The 24957-nt window shown below is 44.1% G+C and overlaps 1 protein-coding gene across 5 annotated transcripts in view; it reads right to left on the minus strand.

Annotated features, from left to right (window-relative positions):
• Positions 1-24957, minus strand: part of CSMD3 (CUB and Sushi multiple domains 3) — a 607508-nt gene that overhangs the window by 386868 nt on the left and 195683 nt on the right. For all 5 annotated transcript variants that reach the window (XM_081204227.1, XM_081204230.1, XM_081204229.1 and 2 more), the window contains exon 5: positions 18129-18336. In XM_081204227.1, the coding sequence (XP_081060353.1) occupies positions 18129-18336 (208 nt within the window). The remainder of the gene's footprint in view (positions 1-18128; positions 18337-24957) is intronic.

Consider the following 24957-nt stretch of genomic DNA (forward strand, 5'->3'; position numbering starts at 1 on the left):
AGTAAGACGCACAAATACCCCACCAAACAAATCTGAATGAATTCTTATTGTCATATACCCTCCCTGCAAAATAAGTAAGAAAGCCTGGTGCTGAATGAAGACCATATATAATCTAACCATAGCATAAACTTTAAGCAAGTAAATCAGGACAAATGCTCAATAAACAGGTCATCTGAAGGAACCCTAAGTCATTTAAGCTTCCTGACCTTGGATCTGTATATGAAAAGCTGAATTCCTCCCACCCACCCATTATATTTAAACTTTGTACTGTAGCTGTTGTGATCATTCCTTGTCACGCTTCTGTAGGGGTTGACGTTTGTTTTTATTCTCATGCCTGCATCAGAACTATAATTCTATCATCTTATTAAGAAAGTTGCCCTTAATTATAATTATCTCTCTGTAGGAAAAAAAATGCAACAGCTGCATCTATTCTGGGAACGGCTCCCCAGACAATGTAATTAAGTTAGATTGGTCGGGAGCTGTCTGTCTAGTTTTGCAAGACGCTAAACATTACTAGTATCTTAATTTCATATGTTTATAATGGGATTGGATCAACTACTGTTGGGTGCACCAGCAAGTAAGCAATCAAAGCTGCAGCTGCCCTAAGCCACACTTTGGAATTTAGTGGAATATGCCAAGGACAACACAAAAAACCCACAAAATATATGCCAGCTGGAACTGTGACCAGCCAATATTTGCATTTAGGCAGAGAGAGAAACACTCTGTGATTCCTTCAAAGTGCACTTCCAGTGGAAATCTGGCACACATATAGCCCAATAAATGCAGATTTCAAGTGAGAGGTGGTGTTTTGGCCCAGTGTGGCACCGGACAATGCAGAGGGTGGATGCTGTCACCTGGCTGACACATGAAGAGGCTCCTCCATCTGCTGTGTGGGATGATGGGGAAAGCCTGCAAAATTTAAGTTCAATCTACCTAATAAGGGGCACGATAGGGGCATATATACTGGCTGCATGTTGACTATTATTAATATTAATAAATATGTTAATTACTATTGCTAATTATTATAAGATTGTTGATAAATATTGATTATTGTAATCAATAAAGTTGCAATCATTCAAACCCCATGCCATCTGTCTTGACATTATTTCTCCATTGCACACCCCATCCCCAAATGGCTAGGGCTCTGTGGGCATGGTCTTGCAACTGCTGCCAGTGTGGTGTAGTGGTTAAGAGAGGTAGACTTGTAATCTGGGGAACTGGATTTGTGTCTCCGCTCCTCCACATGCAGCTGCTGGGTGACCTTGGGCTAGTCACACTTCTCTGAAGTCTCTCAGCCCCACTCACATCACAGAGTGTTTGTTGTGGGGGAGGAAGGGAAAGAAGATTGTTAGCCGCTTTGAGACTCCTTAGGGTAGTGATTAATAATAATAATAATAATAATAATAATAATAATAATAATAATAATAAATTTTATTTATATCCCGCCCTCCCCATCCGAAGCAGGGCTCAGGGTGGCTAACAACAATAAAACAGTACAAAAGTACAGCATAAGCAACACTCTAAAATCATTCATTATAAAATTAATTAATTCAAGCCACTGGCAACCATTGGGCCAGAGCTCCGCGAAGATTGCCGAGGGAGGGAGTCAGGCTGTGCCCTGGCCAAAGGCCTGGTGGAACAGCTCTGTCTTGCAGGCCCTGCGGAAAGATGTCAAGTCCCGCAGGGCCCTGGTCTCTTGTGACAGAGTGTTCCACCAGATCGGAGCCACAGCCGAAAATGCCTTGGCTCTAGTTGAGGCCAGCCTAACTTCTCTGTGGCCTGGGACCTTCAAGATGTTTTTATTTGAAGACCGTAAGTTTCTCTGTGGGGCATACCAGGAGAGGCGGTCCCGTAGGTAGGAGGGTCATAGGCCGTATAGGGCTTTAAAGGTTAAAACCAGCACCTTAAACCTGATGCTGTACTCCACCGGGAGCCAGTGCAGCTGGTATAGCACCGGGTGAATGTGATCTCGCAGCAAAGACCTCGTAAGGAGTCCCGCTGCAACATTCTGCACCCGCTGGAGTTTTTGGGTCAGTCTCAAGGGCAGCCCCACGTAGAGCGAGTTACAATAATCCAGTCTGGAGGTGACAGTCGCGTGGATCACAGTGGCTAGGTCAGGGCGAGAGAGGTAAGGAGCCAACTGCTTAGCTTGGCGGAGATGGAAAAATGCCACCTTTGTTATAGCTGTAATCTGCGCCTCCATGGAAAGGGAGGTGTCGAAGATTATACCCAAACTCTTAACGGACGGTGCTGGCACTAATTGCACCCCCGCAAGAGATGGGAGTTGCCCCCCCATCCCATATCATCCCGTCCCAGCCACAGGACCTTTGTCTTTGAAGGATTTAGGTTCAACCGGCTCCCACGTAACTATCCAGCCACAGCTTCCAAACATCTGGTCAGTGTGTCTGGGGCCGAGTCAGGATGGCCATCCATCAACAGATAGAGTTGGGTGTCATCGGCATACTGATGGCAACCCAGCCCAAAACTCCAAACAAGCTGGGCGAGGGGGCGCATAAAGATGTTGAAAAGCATTGGGGAGAGTATCGCACTCTGCGGTACTCCACACACCAAGGAGTGGCGCGATGACAATTCCCCCCCAAGCGCCACCCTCTGTCCCCGACCAGAGAGAAACGAGCGCAGCCATTGAAGGACTGTGCCCTGGATCCCCACGTCGGCAAGGCGGTGGTCCAGAAGTTCGTGATCGACCACGTCGAAAGCTGCTGACAGATCTAGAAGAATCAGCAGCCCTGACCCGCCTCGATCCAGCTGTCTACGAAGATCATCCGTTAGGGCGACCAGAGCCGTCTCGGTCCCATGACCAGCGCGGAAGCCGGACTGGAATGGATCCAGAGCTGATGTTTCATCCAGAAACCCACCAAGCTGTTCAGCAACCGCTCTCTCAATCACCTTACCCAGGAACGGAAGATTCGAAACCGGGCGGTAACTGGATAGATCTAAAGGATCTAATGATGTTTTCTTTAAGAGCGGGCGCACCACTGCCTCCTTCAGTTCCCCTGGGAATGTCCCCGTGCCAAGGGACAAATTGATGATATCCCCCAGGAGGGCCCGCACCTCGTCTGGACACGCTCTAATCAGCCAAGACGGGCACAGGTCGAGAGGACAGGTGGTGCGCTTTCCAGCTCGGAGGAGTCTGTTCACATCGGCTGGGGATATCTGGTCGAAGTGGTCCAATACTGGACCCGAGGACAGTCGAGGGGCCTCCAGTTCCTTTATTGTATCCAAATTGGCAGGGAGGTCATGGCGGAGCAACAAGACCTTCTCCGCAAAAAAGCTCGCAAATGCCTCACAGCTGTGTGTCAAATTGTTATTTAAATTTGGCTGTTCCTCAAGGGACGTTAAAGACCTGATTATACTAAATAATTGCGCTGGGCGAGAGCTAGCGGATGCAATGGAGGCCGAGAAGTATGACTTCTTAGCAGCCTTCACTGCCATCTCGTATGTTTTCATAAAAGCCCTATAAGATGCTCTTGAGGCTCCGTCATGGGCACCCCGCCATACTCGCTCTAGCCGTCTGAGGTCCCGCTTCATTTTACGGAGCTCTCGGTAAACCAGGGAGCCCGGTTTCTGCGGGGTCGCAGAGGGTGCTTAGGTGCGATCTCATTGATGGCTGCCAGGAGCTGGGTATTCCAGCCCTCAACAAGCTCAGTCAATGAGTCGCCAGGGGAAGCAAGGTCCCACAAGGCTTGGCAGAATCTATCAGGGTCCATCAGCCTCTGCGGGCGAGCCCAAATCGGCTCGCCACCTAAGCAGGGTGGGGGTGGAAAGACAATCCTGGCTTTCAGAGCGTAGTGATCAGACCATGGCACCTTCATCGAAGGAGACATGATCACATCTATACCTACGCCAAAGATCAAATCCAGCGTGTGGCCTGCTTGATGTGTGGGGCCCAAAACAAACTGGGAGAGCCCTAGTGTCGCCATGGAAGACACCAGGTCCAGAGCCTGTGAGGAGGGAGTGGCATCAGCATGGATGTTAAAGTCCCCCAATACCAATAGGTTAGGGAACTCCAAGGCCCAGCAGGCCACCGCCTCCAATAGGCCTGACAGGGTGGCTGCTGGTGCGCTAGGTGGCCGGTACACCAGCCAGACAGCCAAGCTCTCCTCGGAACCCCACACTAGGCCAACACATTCAATGCCGGGGATTAATGGCGATGGTAGAGCCCACGCAGTCCTTATGTTTTTGTAATTTTTACATTTTTTTGTTTGTATTGTTTTATTGGTTTTGTTTGTTTGTTTAAGGTGTTATTTTGTTTTTAGGGGGAGGGTTCAGGGCTGCCGGGGAGTGGGCCCCAGCCCACAAAATGGCTGGGGCATGTTCCACAGGGGGGGATGCACTGGGACAACCGATCTCAGTGATCACGGGTAGGAGGAGGAGTTACGCTAAGACCAGACCATGTCATTACAGAGGAGGCAGGTTTAGTCGTTGTCTGAGGACTATCCCTGCCTCCGGGTCTGGTCCTGTCCGGATGGATACTAGAATCAGCAAGGGATACCCACGTGACCTGAAGGTGCTGCTGTGCAATGCCAGGTCAATGATTCGTAAGACCACTGCCATCCATGACTTGATCATGGATGGAGGATTTGACCTGGCATGTGTAACAGAGACTTGGTTGGATGAAGCAGATGGGCCTGTCCTTGCCACTGCTTGTCCACCAGGTTTCTCTTACGCACAGCAACCCAGGTCACGTGGGCGGGGAGGGGGGGTGCAGTGATTTTTAGGAAGTCATTAGTTTGCACCAGGCGTCCTATTGGGAAGACCCAGTTTTCTGAGTGCATGTTCTGGAAGTTGGGCAATAGGGGCAGTACAGGATTCCTTTTGGTGTACCGACCTCCCCGCTGCACCAAGGATTCCCTGCCCGAGCTGCTTCAGGTCGTGGCGGATGTTCTCCTGGAGACACCTAGCCTGGTCGTCCTAGGGGATTTTAACATCCATGCCGACACGACCTTACAAGGGGCCGCTCGGGACTTCGTGGAAAGCATGGCCTCCATGGGGCTGTCCCTGAATAAGTCTGGCCCAACCCATAGCCGTGGACATGCCTTGGACCTGGTGTTTACCTCTATGGATGTTGGTGATCTGACACTAAGTAAAAGCGAAATGAAAGAAGTGCCATGGTCAGATCACTTCCTGGTGCAACTGGACTTCTCTGCGACCCATCCCCTCTGCAGGGAGGTGGGACCAATTCGGATGGTCCGCCCCCGCCACTTAATGGATCCAAATGGTTTCCAGAGAGTGGTAGGGGATGCTTTATCCCATGTTGATGGCCTTTCAGCCGATTCCCTGGTGGCCCGCTGGAATGTGGAGTTAACCAGGGCTATTGACTGTTTGGCTCCGAAGCGCCCTCTCCGATTGCATGGAGCCCGGACAGCCCCGTGGTTTTCCATGGATCTGAGGGCAATGAAACAATCGTTGAGACGGCTAGAGCGCCGGTGGCGGATAACTCATTCTGAATCTGACCGGACACAGGTTAGAGCTCAACGTCGAGCCTACCAAGTGGCGATAGCGACGGCGAAGAAGAATTTCTTCACCGCCTCTATTGCATCTGCAGAAAACAGCAGCAGGAGACTTTTTCAGGTGGTTCACAATTTAGCGGAACCACCTGCAACATCGGGGCCCAGTACGGGCCACATGTTCTCCTGCAATGATTTTGCAAAGTTTTTTGCAGATAAAATCGCCCAGATTCGGGAAGAAGTAGACTCCACCGTGGGAGCAGGGCCGGGGCGGGAGAGTGCTAGAGTTCTGTCTAGTCAAGTTGAGTGGGATCAATTTCAATCTGTTACCTCCGAGGATGTGGACAGGCTGCTTGGACGAGTGAAACCAACCACCTGTCTCCTGGATCCTTGCCCATCCTGGCTTATAAAAGCTAGCTGGGAAGGACTGGGCGATGGGCTTCGTGGGGTGGTGAATGCTTCCCTCCGTGAGGGAGCCTTCCCAGACCCGCTGAAAGAGGCGGTTATTAAACCGCTTCTTAAAAAACCATCTTTAGATGCGGCCACGATGGCCAACTATCGCCCAGTCTCAAATCTTCCATTCCTGGGCAAGGTGATTGAGCGAGTGGTTGCTGAACAACTCCAGGCACGCCTGGAAGAAGCGGACCATTTGGATCCCTTCCAGTCGGGATTCAGGCCTCATCATGGGACTGAAACTGCCTTGGTCGCACTGGTTGATGATCTCCGGCGGGCTAGGGACAAAGGTGAGAGCTGTTTCCTAGTTCTGCTGGATCTCTCAGCGGCGTTTGATACCATCGACCATAGCATCCTTCTGGACCGTCTTGAGGGGCTGGGAGCTGGGGGCACTGTTATACAGTGGTTCCGCTCCTTCCTCCTGGGCCGTGTTCAGAAAGTGTTGGTGGGGGATGAGTGTTCAGACCCTTGGGCCCTCACTTGTGGGGTGCCTCAGGGTTCTGTCCTCTCCCCCATGCTTTTTAACATCTATATGAAGCCGCTGGGAGAGATCATCAGGAGGTTTGGGCTGGGTGTTCATCAGTATGCGGATGACACCCAGCTCTACCTCTCTTTTAAATCAGAACCAGTGAAGGCGGTGAAGGTCCTGTGTGAGTGTCTGGAGGCGGTTGGAGGATGGATGGCGGCTAACAGATTGAGGTTGAATCCTGACAAGACAGAAGTACTGTTTTTGGGGGATAGGAGGCGGGCAGGTGTGGAGGATTCCCTGGTCCTGAATGGGGTAACTGTGCCCCTGAAGGACCAGGTGCGCAGCCTGGGAGTCATTTTGGACTCACAGCTGTCCATGGAGGCACAGGTCAAATCTGTGTCCAGGGCAGCTGTTTACCAGCTCCATCTGGTACGTAGGCTGAGACCCTATCTGCCTGCGGACTGTCTCGCCAGAGTGGTGCATGCTCTGGTTATCTCCCGCTTGGACTACTGCAATGCGCTCTACGTGGGGCTACCTTTGAAGGTGACGCGGAAACTACAACTAATCCAGAATGCGGCAGCTAGACTGGTGACTGGGAGCGGCCGCCGAGACCATATAACACCGGTCTTGAAAGACCTGCATTGGCTCCCAGTACGTTTCCGAGCACAATTCAAAGTGTTGGTGCTGACCTTTAAAGCCCTAAACGGCCTCGGTCCAGTATACCTGAAGGAGCGTCTCCACCCCCATCAGTCTGCCCGGACGCTGAGGTCCAGCGCCGAGGGCCTTCTGGCGGTTCCCTCACTGCGAGAAGCAAAGCTACAGGGAACCAGGTAGAGGGCCTTCTCGGTAGTGGCGCCCGCCCTGTGGAACACCCTTCCAGCAGATGTCAAAGCGATAAACAACTATCTGACATTCAGGAGACATCTTAAGGCAGCCCTGTTCAGGGAAGTTTTTAACCTGTGACATTTTACTGTATTTTTGGTTTTTATGGAAGCCGCCCAGAGTGGCTGGGGAGGCCCAGCCAGATGGGCGGGGTATAAATAATAAATTATTATTATTATTATTATTATTATTATTATTATTATTATTATTATTATTACTGAAAGGACAATCTTCCCGGATTAATAGTGCCACCCCTCCCCCCCCCGGCCCACAGTCCGCGACTGGTGGAGGACGGAGAAACCCAGGGGCGCCATCTCTTGTAAGGTAACTGTTGCCCCTTCGTGCACCCAGGTCTCTGTCACACAAGCCAGGTCGAGATAAAGAAATCTCACAGGGTGGTGGTTTTATTACCTATAGACCTGGCATTGCACAGCACCAGTGACAGAGGTGAATAATCCTTGCTCACCCTACCCTTTTTTTTAATGATATTTATTAGAAGTTTAAAGATTACAGAAAAAAGAAAAAAAGAAAACAACAAAAAAATTTAACAGGACATACATTACAATACATAAAGAAAAGAAAGCATAAAAAACAATACAACAATACAGCAAAAAAAGAACAATAACATTAAAACACACATCCATATTCCATATCTTTATCTTTCATTTACTTGTTTCATCGACCTCCTCACACCTCCCTTTTTGTATTCTAATTCAATTAATTGTTTCAGCAAATTCTTTCCATCTTTCTCAATTTTTATTCTATAATTTATCTTAATGGTCTAACCTATTAATTAACTCAGCAAATCCTTTCCATCTTTCACTGTATTCTGTCATTAAATTACCTTAATTTATTTTAACCTTATCTTACCATAAAAAGCCTTAAAACTTAAACTTAATACTTATTTATACATAACTCCTTATATCGTTTCTACTAAAGCCAAATAGTTTCATTTCAACATTTTTCCTAACACTCATTAATTTTACACTATTTCTCAAAATGAATTTTTAAAAACTTTCTTCCAATCTTCATCCAGTGTCTCTTCTTCCTGGTCTCGGGTTATGTCAGTCCTTTCTATCCATTCCATCTAGTCCATCAACCTGGTGATCTTGTGTCCGAGGCTCTTAAGTCTTTTCCATGTCCCTTCTGCAGATCTTCTTCTTGTTTATACCTGCACTTTACTTTGTCTTTTGTTGATCTTTTTCTTAATTTCTTTCCTTTCTCATTGAGGAGTAGGTCTCGGGGAGACTCCAGCCCAACAATATCTCCATCCCCCCTCGACAGGTCAGCCCATTCTCCACAGTCAGCATTGTAATCCAAAAAGTATTTGAAAGCATGTTTCAAAGTCCCTCCAAAGTTAAGAGCCCCCACAACTCCAGACCCCCCCTGGCCCAAAACCAAATCCCAAGAGCCGAAACGGCCCTGCATAGGGGGATCCATCCAACTTCCCATCTCCAAACCAAACAGTACTCCATCTCTCCAAATCTGACTTTCTCCAGGTTCAGTCTTCAAAGACTGCAGCTTATGCTCCTGCAGGGCCTCGGGTCTCTCCATTTGTGTTAGTTGAGGTTCAACAACAGCCTCCTCCATTATCTTCTGCATTTGCCCTGTCAAAGCAGATTCCTGGGTTGGTTCCTGAATGGTTTCTATATGCGTATTCACTGTTTGTCGAAAATTACTGACTGCAACAGTCATCAAATCCATCTTCTCATGCAGCTGCTCCAACAAAGCGCTTGTCTTGCAAAAAGCAAGCACCAAAACTTCTTCTAGGCACATTCTTGTCCAAGGTCAAAGTCTGGTCTCACAATCCTTAATCTCCACAGCTGTGGAATTCCCCAGATCGACTCCAGCAACAGTTTAACAAGCTCCCTCTAGAGGAGACAATTTCTATTTGTATCCATCTTTTAAAAGCAGGTCCAGCAAAAGAAAATTACTTTCATTTTTCAAATATTTTGTTTCTTTTAAATGCAAAAGGCAACGTTGGAATCAATATGTTTCTCTTTTTTAACTATCTGTCAAAAGACGTTTCATTCACAGTCAATGAACTTCCTCAAAACGTCTGTCTCTGACACCCCGTTCCCAGGTTTGAGACGGTGGAAATTTATCTTTCTTTACTCTATCTCCTGCAGGCTTAAACAATCTAAAATTCCCCCTCCTCTTCTCCTGCTTCCAAGAGGGGTTTTGGTAGTTTTAATTGAAGGAAATTTAGTCCTTTATATACGACTTTCCAGACTTTAGCTAGCCAAATTTTGCTTCAATCTATTTACAAAAGCGGAAGGCGGACTTCCTGTTTAGAACCTTCCCGCTTCGGTGCCAAATTAAAATGTTTCGTAGTCCAATTTTCCGTTCTACTCACGGGTAGTTGTTGAGAGTCCAATTGTCCACAGGAAAAAGTCAGCGCTCTCCGGCAACGGCTGTGCGGCTTCACCCCGTAAAAGTAGCGCCACTCACCCCACTTTGCTTTGGGACCCCAAAAAAGGGTTTCCCCGTGAGTAGGGGAGGCGCTCTTGGTGTCAGCCAAATCCCACGTTCCCAGGCTTCCTCCGCCTGGGATTTTTGAAGGGTCTCCGCCTTCGCCGCGGCGGCAAGACCCGATTTTCACGGAGCGGGTTCCTCTCGGTCAGAGGAACTCCGCCATTGCCGATGGCGCTAACCCAGAAGTTGGCCCCTTGCTCACCCTACCCTCGTCCCTTGGGATGGGGCGCAGATTGGAAGGGGTACGAGCATATCCATATCTCAATCCTCTTCGCCTATAACATCTGCCCCCACCGCCATACCTTCCTCGCCTCTCCACGGTAGCAATCCCAGGCCTCATAGTAGCCTCCATTGATGGCAATTAATGTTATTCTTTTGCAGCCTAAAACAATAAAACCTTAAAACAATAAAAACAAAAAACAAAAACAACCCAGAAAACAATAAAACAATACAAATAAAAACTGCAAAAATTACAAATTCATCAAAATCTAACAAATTCCCAAGCCCACCCAAACATCCATCCCACCCCCATATATAAAAATCTAAAGAGAAAGGAAATTTTTTTTAAAAAAAAAACCACAACATGTTAAAAAGAACTCTGCACCCCTCCGGGTCCTCCTGGGCAGTAGCAGCACCGGTGGCAACAACCATCCTTGTGAGGCCCCACCCTGGGCAGCAGGCAGCAAGCAGCAAGCAGTCCTTGTGAGGCTTCAGGCCCCGCCCCAGGCCAGATGGTAAGTGGCAAGAGCAGGGCCCTCAGGCACTCACCACAGGGGAGTCTTCCTGGGCAGCAGCGGGATATCAAATCCAAGCTCCTCTTCTTCTGCCCCCAATGGCTAAGTTAGTTTCAACTAAATACTGAAAATTATAGTAAATTTCTACAAGATATGGAACTGGTGCCAACGGGAGACTTCTTCCTAATGCTAACAGCAATTTCAGAGGAAGATTTTTTTATTTTTTATTTTTAGGCCAAAGAATAAAAAGTTAAAGTTGCCCCCTTTGTGTCTGCTATCTGGAGAAACCAGGAATTGAATTTGGGGCCTTGTGCATGCAAAGTAGAAGCTCTACCAATGAACTAAGGTCCTTCCATCTACCCCAGCTTATAAGCCAAGCACAAATGACATACAAGAACAGCATAGCATCTTCATGCTCTATTTATTGACCACACTTTCTAATAGTGAGTGCAAGCTGGAGAGTGCCAGCGGGATTGCAGACAAAATAGGGCCACTGGAAAAAAACCCAAAAGTGGCATTATAAGCATGCTCAAGGGAAATCTTGTGCCGGGGGGGGGAGGGTAACGTTCCTAAGCGTGTGTGAGGAACCAAGACAGGACCTTAAGGGTTCTAGGCAGAGCCTAGCAGAATCTTGAGTTTAGTGGCTTTTCAGGCCGGCTAACTGACAAAAATGTTTCAGCTGGTCAGGTCAGTAAAATAATGTTGGGCTAATCCTACTTTAAGGCATTTTCACATGCAGTTTGTTATGGTGGTGAACTCATTTATTTATTTATTTTATATTGGCTCAAAAGACAAGCATGGTGATACAATTGTAAGAGTGGTTTCTCATGATGATGTTGAAAACACTTCATGAAACCGATGAAGTGGGTTCAATTATACTGTGCAAAAATCATATTGTTCATTTTCAACAACTCCACACGTGACCAGCTCCCCATGATAATATTCTGAACGTAATTCCCAAAAAGAAGAAAAAGGTTTGCCAGGAGAATAGTCACGAATGCTGACAATGAACAAAGTGCAAATATTTAAGCATGGCTGACATTATGCTGGATTTAGTATTGTCTTTGATCTCTATTATTCAAGAAATTTCTTCCTTAGTTGACATATATATATATATATATATATATATATATATATATATATATATTCAACAAACACCATTCTTTTAAGTCAGAATATGCAATATGTAAATGAAGTTTAAGACAGAAGCTCAAAGCTATTATTGTCTGGACAAAACTCTATAATCTTATTATTTGTTTTTTAATTGGACCAGTCTCCTAAAGTGAAATAACATCTTGGCTTTAGCCTTTGATATAGAGTATCCTGTGCATATATAATCACCATAGCTATTAGGAGATGAACCTCCATACTATTATAAAGGGATAAAAAGTATTAACATGGTGAATCTAATTAACAAATCTCTGCTAATTAAGTTTTGTCGATCTATTTTTCCCTGGCATATGGAGAGGTGCTTTGGCATCACCAAGCACATCAGTCTAATTCCACAATATGAGTGACAAGCTTGGGGAAGAATGCTTCTTCAAACTGCTCTTTGAATTAGCAATTATTAAATTAGCATTTTAATTCTTTACTTTTATATTATAGTTTGCACTTTGGTAATAGAAGCATTTCCATCTTTGTATGTTTATTCTGTTCAGTTATTTAAACATAAATCTTCTTCCATCTGAGGGTGGGGGGGGGATGGGCAAAACAAAGACTAGGTCTTTTTTTTTCAAGCGTCAGATTAACTATACAGAATTGTTGAAGGAAAGGCAAATGAAGATTTAGTAATCTGACTGATTAATATTGTTTTTATGTTATTTGTGTTATCCCATTAATGGCAGGAATGGATTCTAGTATTAAAAGAATTAAACCACTGATAGGTATAAGCAATTTAGCAGCATGAACAACCACTGATAAATCTGAATCCTTTCATTGCTGCTAATTAACTCACTTAAGTGGTAGCAGAAATTATTATTGATGTACACACTCATTAAAACTGAAACAGTTTAAAATACCTTCAGCTGTACAATGGCTGTAACATCTATTATCTATATCTACATTGGAACGATTCCAGTGAATTTACTCGCTCTTACAATGTCTTCAGGTTACTTATTAGAGAAAAAATGTCAAGCCAATTCACAAGGGGAGGTTCATTGCTAAATGACTGAAAATTCAAGTGATGTCTTGCAATGAGTGGCACAGTTATAGATCAAGCACTGCAGATGGAGTGTTGATATCACCTCAAAATATAATACTTTCCAGTAGGGAAAATTCACCTGAAAGTCATTGAGAGGTGTGATAGGTAAGAACAAAAAAAGTAGAACTGTTAGTTTGTCTGGCCCAGCCCACTCACTGACAGTGGCTTTCCAAGGACTCAGTCAACAGCCTTTCCCAGCCTTTCTAGTTCAGATTCTTTTGAAACTAGAAATGCTATAGGTTTAACCCAGGATCATATGTATGTCAGGAGTTCAGCCTACACTCAAGTAGGACCCTGGCAGAGACACATGTCCAACTGGAATGTTCTCTCCCTCCTGGTCGATCGTTCAGGAGCTTCAAAAGCTTTCTTCTGCCCGAACATCACAGTGACCAATGCCAACCAACACCGGCACACTTAGGGATCCGCAGAGTTTGCACAGTTGCGTAACAGACTTCAGCAACTCAGCATTTTGGCTAATCTACTTTATTTACATATAAACACACATGGAGCACTGCAACATGGCTCCCTCTCTCTCTAGCATCAGACAGCAAAGAGAAAAATAGAACAGAGGACAATAGTCCCACTTCATGGAACACAATAACACAAACATTCTGTCTCTGTCACTTCCCACTCTGTGAAGTCAAAACATATACCGTCATGTGAAAGACAATAATCCCATGACTGCAACCATGATGCAGGAATTCTAACATCGTATGGGCTATACCACTGAACTACAGGTCTGTCCCTTTCTGTAATAGATTTTGTGTCGTAATTTGAAAAGTTCAAGAAATGTGTTTTGATGCAGAGCTGTGTGCTGATGGCCTCTCAACATTCTGCATCACATTTCTGGGAAGAGAAGGAGGGACTATTACACTAAATTTCACCTAAGGGCAAAAAAACCCCCTCTACAACAGTTTCTTGGGAGTGGGGCTAAATATTAGCAGAGGCTGTAGCAAGACTTCTTACGCACACACACACACACACACACACACACACACAATGTTTTGCCGCTATTGGAAGTTAACAGCAGAAACCCTGTGCCACCATTTTGCATCTTCCACACTGCATATGAACAAAAGAAGAGTCTCTTGGATCAGACGAATGGCCCATCTAGTCACAGCAGCCAACCTGACACCTGTGAAAAGCTCTGCAAGCAGGATATGAATGCAATATCACTCTCTGCACTTGTGATTTCCAACAACAGTTATTCAGAGGTACACTGCCTCTCTCAGTGGAGATAAAACATAGCCATCATGGCAAGGATTCAACCATGTTTTACTCAGAGCTGACCCACTGAAATTAATGAACATAACTAAGTTAGGTTCGTTATTTTCTGTACATCTACTCTTAACATAGTTGAATAATGCCCAGGCTGGATCTAGACACACCAATGAAGGATTTCAGTCCAGTAGGGAAAGATGGGACTCTACAGCGCCATCTGGTGTCACAGTGTTGTATCGCACATACAACACATATAAAATGCTTTTTCTTTATCAATCTAGCTGAGTCCCCAGTGTCATTTCAGGGCATTGGGCAGGGGGTGACTGTCACAAAAGAATGTTGGATCATTTTTGAAGAAAATTCTACAAAGTGGCCTTTTTATGTACGGGGGAAGGGGGAAAGAAATAAAAATAAAAAATATCAGATAAAGTTATATTTTAAAGTGGCTGTGCTGTAAGTAACTGCCTTAGCACCAATGACAATAGCCACTCTAACTAGTGGGCATAACTCATAGTGTAGCCAAGGACATTTTTTCCTACTAAAACTAACACGAATTTTCATTATTCCTGAAGGTTTTTGTAGCAGAGATATGGAACTATTTTTATATTACTATTGTCATTAGGAATAACTAAATGTGCTGGATTGGCTACTTATGACATGTTTTTTAAAAATGCACTCAGCCACTGAGACAATGGACTCCCTTCTTAACCCATGTTTCCCTCTGAATTATTTTTCAAATGTATTATTTATTAAAATCCCACTCTGTATGTAGCACCCTGAAAAACTAGTGGTACATTGAAACCCCTCTGCATCTCCTGGAGGCAATCTAGCACAAGACTGATAAACACGGCAGGTGAGTAATCAATCATAATTGATATTCCCTGTTTGAGAAGTGAAACCAATGTTTACCACAGCTGGGTAATATATGCGCCATAGAGTGTAAGATTATTTCATCTTAAAAATAAATCCCTTAAAACAACAACACAGAAGACTGGCATAGCCTTTGTCAACCATCTCATATGGAGCAAGTTGGAGAAGAGGTTCGACACAGATCTGAGACAATCTAATTGTGCTTTTAGAGTTAATGACATAATTAAGATCTGTCCTAAGTACTTAGCACTGCAAGGGAAAGAAAAGGAACCCAACCTTGAACTATACAATAGCCGAGTACAAATTGTACATTTTCAGTGTAGGAGCATCTGCCATGTTGAGCGGCCTCCTTTTAGAAATACGGTACATTGCCCTCTGCTTTGTGTTTTTGGCATATGCTAAAGACTTTCCTGTTCACCCAAGCATTCCCCGGATTGCTGACATTGTTTAGTGCACTTGCTTTCTCACTGTGGAGATTAGACAGAGTGCAGTACGACTGCATTTTATTGTATTGCTTTCTGTTTTTATTATTCATCATACGGTATTATCATTTGCGCACCGTTTCAGTAATCTAAACTGATCAGCAATACATACATGTTTCTAAATATAGGCAAATATATTTCTGAACTTGTAGGTGTCTAATTTTATCTCCTGTCTTTAAAATGTGCCTCTGATTCCAACAGTAAAGGCTCCGATAGCAGCATTTTAAGAAACTGCTCACATGAATTTTGGGAATTACAAAACAATTCTCATTCTGAGAAACCCTCAGACCATGAACACACAAAGTAAGCTGTACACCAAGGATGGGAAAACTTTTTTCACCTCAAGGGCCCCATTTCTTCCTGGACATCCTTTTGGGGGGCCACATCATGCTGTGGTGGGCAAGACCAGAAGCAACAGATGTGACTCTTTTTTACAGCAATTACATTCTAGCCATAAAAAGTATATGCACACACCTCCACCATCCTCTGTCCTTGCTAACAAGAGGCACCATCATAAATCAGTGACACATTCTAGCCAGGCAAAAACACTTAGAGTATGGAGCAGGGACAGTAAGATTTGTGTGAGCTGGGAGACACATATCCTGAGGAAAATACCATGGTTCCCCTAACTACATAGGCCGGGGGGGTCAACTTTAGCCTGAAGGCCTGAGGTTCCCCATCGCTTCTTTAAAATGTGATTGGCTATTTGGGTGGTTGAGGAAGATACCAGATTCTGCCCCACCACTCCCCTTTGGTGTCCAAAAAGCTAGTCTTAGCTTCTTTTATTTTAAGTGATTCTTGTTTGCTCCATTGGATCAGCATAAGAGAGTACTGAGAAAGTCAATCTCATTAGCAGTTGTCTGATAATTAAGTTTTAGAAATCTGCTGGGGTGTTGCTTTGTTTTTGTTTTGTTTTGTTTGCCAAGAATATGGAGGTGTTTTGCATCCTGTAATACATTAGATTGATGGTAATAAAAACAGTTCACCCCAAACACCACAACCCAGGATTGCTGAACACACACGTACAGAAAATGTGCACTGAGTTGTATTTGAGTAACTGACCATTTTTAGAGTCAAATAAGATGTGATAGAGGAGGTATGTGATCAAATCAACACATGTCTTTTTCTTTGGTTAAAAGCACCCCAGAAAACTTTAGCTTTGGTCAAGAATATGTTGCAGATCTGCATGATGAGTGGTGGGCTGAAATTTGTCAGATACCTGTTTCAGGAGTCACGATTCAACCCACAAAACCACTTGGGAAATGAAGGGGCTTACAATTGCAGAATGTGTGTGCCTTTACTGGCAACTTCTGTAATGCAGCATTATTATTATTATTATTATTATTATTATTATTATTATTATTATTATTAGTGATTTCTTACTCACCCTTCACCATAAGGTTCCATAATAGGTTGCAACAATGTAAAAATACAATATTGAGATCAGTAAAAATACCATATTTCCCCATGTATAAGACTATATTTCCCCCAATTTTTTTAAGGATAGAATTGGGGGTTGTCTTATACATGGAATGTTTAAAATTTCATTTCTTAATTTTGGACTAAAAAAATAGGGGTCGTCTTATACATGGGGGTGTCTTATAGACGGGAAAATATGGTAAGTTGCAATGTGAAAAATGGGATGTCTCTATCCTAAAGTGTCCCTATCAAGTAGGAAAAGCGGCGGAGTTCTTGTGTTGCAACTGCACCACCAAAGCAAATGTTGCTGTTGTTCTTTGCTTTGTTGATGCAAGAAAGAAGAAGAAATAGGGCAAGGTAAGAATCTTCCCTGCAACAAATAACTTCACACACCCTTAATTATTTTGCCCCTCTGCTTTAACTTCATTTGGGTGATTTGAGCAAAATGCCCCATATGCACACAGATAGGACAAGCTGCTGAAGGAAAACAAAAGGATACCAGCCTAGACAGGGCTGGCCCACCCATAAGGCAACATGATGTTACCACTTCAAACAGTAGGATGCACAGGGGAAGCCAATATGATCTCCAAGAATGCATCACCTGCTGCAGCTGCTCTGCCTCTCTGACTTTCCAGCTTGATACTTTACTTCTAGATAACACCACAGCCAAATTCAACTCTAAAACTCTGGCTTTTGTCCTTCTTGAGACCCACCCATTTGCTGTCTTGCACAGAGCCCCCTTAATCCTCAGTTCTCTTAATGACACATTACCAAGGCAACTCCTGGACTCAGGGGATCAGGAAGCTAGCCTGGCTTGATTAGCTTTTAACAATAGCTGGATCCAGAGATTATAGAAGTCTGGCAGCCACAAACTCATAACACAATGTTGAAGGAGTATCTCCACCCCCATCGTTCTACCCAGACACTGAGGTCCAACGCCGAGGGCCTTCTGGCAGTTTCCTCCCTGTGAGAAGCCAAGTTACAGGGAACCAGGCAGAGGGCCTTCTTGGTAGTAGCACCCACCAGATGTCAAAGAGAACAACAACTACCAGACTTTTAGAAGACATCTGAAGGCAGCCCTGTTTAGGGAAGCTTTTAATGTTTGATGGATTACTGTATTTTAGTATTTTGTTGGAAGCCGCCTAGAGTGGCTGGGGAAGCCCAGCCAGATTGGCGGGGTATAAATATATTATTATTATTATTATTATTATTATTATTATTATTATTATTATTATTATTATTTAGCTAATTTGAATAAGCTTCACCAAATTTCTCCAAGTGGCATTGATCACACAGTTCCAATTTACACAACAAATCGGCATTCAAAGCAATAGTTCTGCACAAATGAAACAACATTAGGGGTTTCAAGGGAAGTTAGAGGCATTTCTGTAAGATCTGTAGCATTTTCTCAGAGGCAATTTTGCAGAAGTTAACATACAACAATGAATCACTCACCATATAGTTGGTGGCTCAGAACCTTCTATTTCCAGGTAATCGTATTTCTCTTCCATCTGAAAATCTGTAAAAATGAGTGAAATGGTGTCCCCAGGCTCGGCCACAATGGTCCACGTGCACTCTGCATTATTGTGGTATTCATTAGGGAAATTTGGGCTAGAAACAATGCCACTGGATCCTCTCATTGTCCCTCCACATGCATCCTCCGCTGTTGAAAAGAATAAAAAGGAGGCACAAGTTAGAAGACAGTAATTCATAGCAGGTGTTTCATGCTAAACTAAACGCATGGGTAAGATAGATATCAATCATTTTGCAGAATTTGGCAGTATAGTGGTACCTCAGGTTACATATGCTTCAGGTTACATACGCTTCAGGTTACAGACTCTGCTAACCCAGAAATAGTGTTTCAGGTTAAGAACTCTGCTTCAGGATAAGAACAGAAATCGTGCTCCGGCGGCGCGGCAGCAGCAGGAGGCCCCATTAGCTAAAGTGGTGCTTCAGGTTAAGAACAGTTTCAGGTTAAGAACAGACCTCCGGAACGAATTAAGTACTTAACCCGAGGTACCACTGTATAGGAGTGTTGGGGCAGAGTATCAGCTTGCCAGCACAAAGGATATCAGAGTTTTGTTGGTATTTTTGTGTGAATGCTGCAACCTACCCAAATTGCCATCAATTTCATTCATTCATTCTGAAAACAGCAACTCAGCCACTGCCCAAGGGTATCAAGATCAGCTCTTGATTTTCTCCATTCCTAAGACTGACAAAACATTCCCTCACCCTTTTAGGCTGTCGGGTGGTTTGGCTTTTGTCAGGCATTTGGCTTATTGGGAACCCAAGTTGCAATGGCCTGCTCTTGTAATTTTTATTACAATAGAAATTAGGTCAGCCTTCATTCGCCGGCCCCATCCTCACCTGAGTAATATTATACTCTGATCTACTAGTGTTCTGATGAATAGTTTGCGGTTATTATCTTGAATTTCATGTCCCTTGCACTCCCGTACTCGTGCTTTTTACTACGGAGCCATTTTAATAAAGGAGAAATTTTTTCAACACGGCACATATTTCAAAGGGTGGCTCTATAAAGTGCTTCTTTCTGAGAAACATGTTCTGCATTATAATACATTCAAGGATGAGACTCCAGACTACACTCAGCTCTTTATTGTATGACCCTTGGGGTCCCAGTTCTGAAAAGTAAATCTAGGAAAAGATTTAAAATATGAAAATAATTGCATTGCTGTTGTTGGGCCCCCGTGATTTATATCCACAGTGTGAAATGCTGGGAGCGCAAGCCTCTCTAAATGTCATGTTTTCTGCACATCAGAACTCCAAATCCCAAGCCACATGTGCCTTGATGGGGAGAGGAGGAGATGCATAAAGAAATTTCTGAATGAGGATTTAGACAAATTCATGGAGGCGAAGGCTATTGATGGCTAGTAGCCATGATGACTATGCTCTGCCACCGGAGGCAGGAATGCTTCTGAATACCAGTTGCTGGAAACCACCGGACGGGAGTGTGTTCTTGTACTTCTGGCTGCCCAGTGCGAGGAAAAAATGGTGGACTAGATAGAATCATAGAATCATAGAGTTGGAAGAGACCACAAGGGCCATCGAGTCCAACCCCCTGCCAAGCAGGAAACACAATCAGAGCACTCCTGACATATGGTTGTCAAGCCTCTGCTTAAAGACCTCCAAAGTAGGAGACTCCACCACACTCCTTGGCAGCAAATTCCACTGTCGAACAGCTCTTACTGTCAGGAAGTTCTTCCTAATGTTTAGGTGGAATCTTCTTTCTTGTAGTTTGGATCCATTGCTCCGTGTCCGCTTCTCTGGAGCAGCAGAAAACAACCTTTCTCCCTCCTCTATGTGACCTCCTTTTATATATTTGAACATGGCTATCATATCACCCCTTAACCTCCTCTTCTCCAGGCTAAACATGCCCAGCTCCCTTAGCCATTCCTCATAAGGCATCGTTTCCAGGCCTTTGACCATTTTGGTTGCCCTCCTCTGGACACGTTCCAGTTTGTCAGTGTCCTTCTTGAACTGTGGTGCCCAGAACTGGACACAGTACTCCAGGTGAGGTCTGACCAGAGCAGAATACAGTGGCACTATTACTTCCCTTGATCTAGATGCTATACTCCTATACTCCTAGATGAGCCCCTGGCCTGATCCAGCAAGCTCTTCTGATATTCTCATGTTGTTATGATATCTGAGCACTCTTATTTATCCATTACATTTCTAGTCTCACCACTCCCAAACACTCGTGGTAAATTTTGAAGTGCAGGAGATCATCATAATACCCCCATAGTCATGCCAGGAAGGGGAATCCATAGCCTCACATAGCAGCAGCACATAGTCTAATACCCAATTTATTAGGACCAGGATATCAGGAATCCTGGCTTGGGGTTTTGTAATAGTAACTTGAGAGATAATGACTACACTAAGGTAATCTAATTTAAATCCAGGTCTCCATCTAGTTCAAAACAATGGCTCTAAGAACAGCAAACACAGTAAACTAAACCATTAATGCCAGTTTTAAGATTGGGAAAAAAAATATGTGAGCAAAGAACATTGTAAAATCTAGTATTTGATGTGGTTCATGCTGTATTAGTTCATCTCATAAGAGACTTTGCACATGACACGAATGCAAAAGGAAAGAGGACAGCAAAATTTCAGCAGCACACTGCTTGTCTTCTTAATCCTATAATGGTTAGGCATTACTGTTAAAGAAGCCCTCGCTTTTATCTTAAGATAAAGTGTCTCTTATGACAAAATACTTTCAAGATTCCAGTCTCCTTTCACTTCTGTGTGAGCATAATTAGTCAGAGAATTTAAAATTCCACCTTCCAGAATGTGATTTCCGATTATCACTTTCTCCCAGAAGCTACAAATATGACTTGACCTATTCAGGATAGACTTTCAGCCAAATTACAGTGATTGCTTGGTCAGCTCTTTATTTTTCCTCTTCTGCCAAAAATGTATCTGCCAAAGTTCCACTTTATAGAATCATAGAATTGTAGAGTTGGAAGAGACCCTGAGGAACATCTACTCCATTCCCCGGAAATGCTGGAATCTCAACTAAAGCATCCATGACAGCTGGCCATCCAACCTCTGCTTGAAAACCTCCAATGAAGGTTCACTGCCTTCTGAGGGAGTCTGTTCCACTGTTGAACAACTCTTACCACCTTACCATCTCCTGATGTTTAGTCAGAATCACCTTTATTATAACTAGAAACAATTGGTTCAGGTCCTACTGTCTGGAGCAGAAGAAAACACACTTGCTCCATCATCCATGTGACAGCCCTTTAGATATTTGAAGATGGCTATCATATCTCCTCTCAGTCTCCTCTTTTCCGTACTAAACATACTCACAACGCAGAGTACTAACCACTATACGATCATGGCCCCGTACTAAACATACTCAACTCCCTCAACTGTTCCTCATAAGGCTTGGTTTCCAGGCCTTGATCGTCATAGTTGCTCTCCTCTGCACACATCCCAGCTTGTCAATATCCTTAATTTGTGTAATTGAGTCCCTCCTGCAAGCCCCTCTACCCTCTTGCCTGTCCTGTCCATTGATGGAAGTCTACTTACTCCTTCAGGTTTCCCAACAGGCAGAAGAATGTAAATATATGTGTTCCCTCTTTAAGACAGAACAGTGCAAATTACCCCTTAGTTTACTTTAGTCTGATGGTGAACCGTTTAATTTATGATTTCTAATTTGCAATCAACACACTAAACTTTGGCCTGGTTAATTTAAAAGGTGAATGCAAGAGCACCACCTTTAAATTATTGTATATAAAAATCACATTTGCTTTCTTTAAAATATAGATTGATTAAGTCATGTATGCCCTCTGCTTAACCGTTGTAATGATTTATCACTACAAATTGGATTTGGTGAGTAATGATAAACTATAATTTATTGCACCAGTTGTAAAGGGCACATAAAGCAATTTGGGTCGGGCAAAACATTTCTCAAAAATGAAAACAGTCCCCCACCCCCCCAAAAAATCACAAATTCCCACTCTTTGTGAGTTAACTTACCCTTCACATTCCCTTCATGCCGGCTACTAACAATAACTCTGTACAAAGCTCTCTGCATACAAAATGGTGGCATTCTTTACCATAGTGACAGTATGGAAATGAGTGCAATACATCAGGTTTTGGAATGGGAAGAGACCCCATTACCTGAATGAAAGAATGAGGGCAACTGAAGATTGGATGGCTAGGACACTAATCAGAAACACAAGGATGGGGGAATGGGTGTCCCACCAACTAGTGTAGGGAATGGAATAAATTCATACTATGTCCAGAAACTGCTGGTAGAAACATCTTGTTCTCATTTTGCCTTTGTGCTGACCTTGACAGCCCAGTGGTGTACAGCCCAGTGAACACAGATTAGCTATAAGCAGCACAACAGCACCCATTTAGTTCTTACTATAAGGGTTGTTTATGAATGATAAGAATGTGGATTTACCCACCCTTTCTGCATATGACTATGGAAAAAGCGAGAGGTTACTGATCCATATTAATGATTCTAAGCAAAAAGAAGAGAAGAAGAAGAGTTTGGATTTGATATCCCGCTTTATCACTACCCGAAGGAGTCTCAAAGCAGCTAACATTCTCCTTTCCCTTCCTCCCCCACAACAAACACTCTGTGAGGTGAGTGGGGCTGAGAGACTTCAGAGAAGTGTGACTAGCCCAAGGTCACCCAGCAGCTGCATGTGGAGGAGCGGAGACGTGAACCCGGTTCCCCAGATTACGAGACTACCGCTCTTAACCACTACACCACACTGGCACTGAAAGCCGGAAGTGGTGGTTCTTCTGGATAAAAGTAGCAGTTATTTCAAGCTAACCAAGGCAAAGTGTGGTCCTCTGCACATTACATAGAGGACTGTCATATTTTCTTCAGTGATCAGGTGAAGAACCTAAGACCACCTTCCAAATAATTCCCTTGTTCACATTTCCTGTCAACTAATCGGCAAGCATCAGACCCCAGCAGATAGTTACTTTCCATCCTCCAATGTGTTCTCCCAGTGCCAGGTACTTAACTGTTGACTTGAGCAGTTAGCACATGCAGCATGAATACCTGGTAGTCTTTTTTAGTGAAAGAGACTGCAGCAGTGAAGCAATCTGGGAGCCTTATAGCCAACAGCACCATGGTGGGGTTAGATTATGATGATTCCCAGGTTGCCATTCCCTGCTTTGTCCAGTGGTTAAGAAGGCAATAGGAAATATGTGCCCTGGGCCCTGAATTGAGCTGTTTGGCATTTCTCAGCCAGGTCCTCTATTTCATCAATCTGGTAGCTTCACAGAAAGGCTTTATCGATCCCATTTCTCATCACATGCCAGCTGCTTATGTGGATCTTCTCTTCCCAACACCCCTAAATGAACGGACCCTCAGCTCTTCATACATCTCTTTATGGCAAAATCTACAGATCCAAACCCAGACTAAACGAAGGTGAACTTTACACTTGCAGAAGAAAGGCCGGCATTTTCAGTCTTGCTTTTGGAGTTTGTTTCCTTGTGTTCCTTTTCTCCCCCCCAGGTGAAGTCATTTCATATTGATAAATGCAAAGCCTCAAAACTGCAATGCAGCAGGTTTACATGTCTATTTTAGTACCTTGAAAAAATGGATTAAAAATGGATCCTCTGGTTGCTGTGAAAAGGCTTTAATTACACCTATCATGATTGATCGTCTTTTCCGTTTTCAAAATGCCACACACAAACAGGGTAATCATCTGTTTACAAAAAAATAATAACTCCAAAAAATGCATTTTGTTAACTAGTGCAAGTAATACCTGAACTCATTTTAAGATATGGGCCTTATGCCATCTGTGAGAGAGAGGGTGGGATGGGAGTAGGGGAAGGTGTTGAAGAGAGCAGGAAGGAAGAAGGTCAAATGTTCAGGTACACTAAGAATTGCATCTATGTAACTGTTTTGTGCAACAAAGGTTGATTGCATAACTTGGATATATAAATCCAGAAATATAAAATGTATGACCAACCAATTAGGCTTCACCTATATGCTGCTGACCTGGTCACTCAGTGCCTTGGACACTGTTATCTGGCTCTCACTGATAAACATTCTTTTCCCTTCCCACTTGGTTGTCCAGCACCCATATACTATCAACTCACTGGCTATTGTTTAAAGTTACCTTTCAATTGGAAATCTGTACTCAAGGCAACTTGGAACAATATTTAAAAACACATTAGCACAATTCAACACATGGCGCTTTGAAATTATCTAAGACTTATAAAGGGATACCCTTTTAAGTTTGTTGAAGCTCAAACAACAAAGAGTCTTGAAGTAATTTGAAGTGAGAAAGGGGATGAAAGAGAGAAGGGGGAAAGAAGGGATAGCAGAGAGCAGGGCAGAGGAAATAAAAGTTGGTGGCAAAGAGAAAGCGGGTGCCCCTGGCCATCGGCTTAACTGCAAGTGGACCCTAACATATAAAGCCTGACAGAATGTGGCCCTCAGCAGATTCCCCACCTTGGCTAAGAGAATGAGGGAAAACATGTATGAGATGATACCTCTCAAGATATATAGGAACTCCTGACCGTTAGGTCCAGTTGCGAATGACTCTGGGGTTGCGGTGCTCATCTCACTTTAGTGGCTGAGGGAGCTGGCGTACAACTTCTGGGTCATGTGGCCAGCATGACTAAGCCGCTTCTGGCAAACCAGAGCAGCACACGGAAATGCCGTTTATCTTCCCACTGGAGCAGTACCTATTTATCTACTTGCACTGCATGCTTTCGAACTGCTAGGTTGGCAGATGCAGGGACCGAGCAACGGGAGCTCACCCCATCGCAGGGGTTTGAACCGCCGACC

This window comes from Podarcis bocagei (assembly GCF_964188305.1).
Source record: "Podarcis bocagei genome assembly, chromosome: 8".
NCBI classification, from domain to species: Eukaryota; Metazoa; Chordata; class Lepidosauria; order Squamata; family Lacertidae; genus Podarcis; species Podarcis bocagei.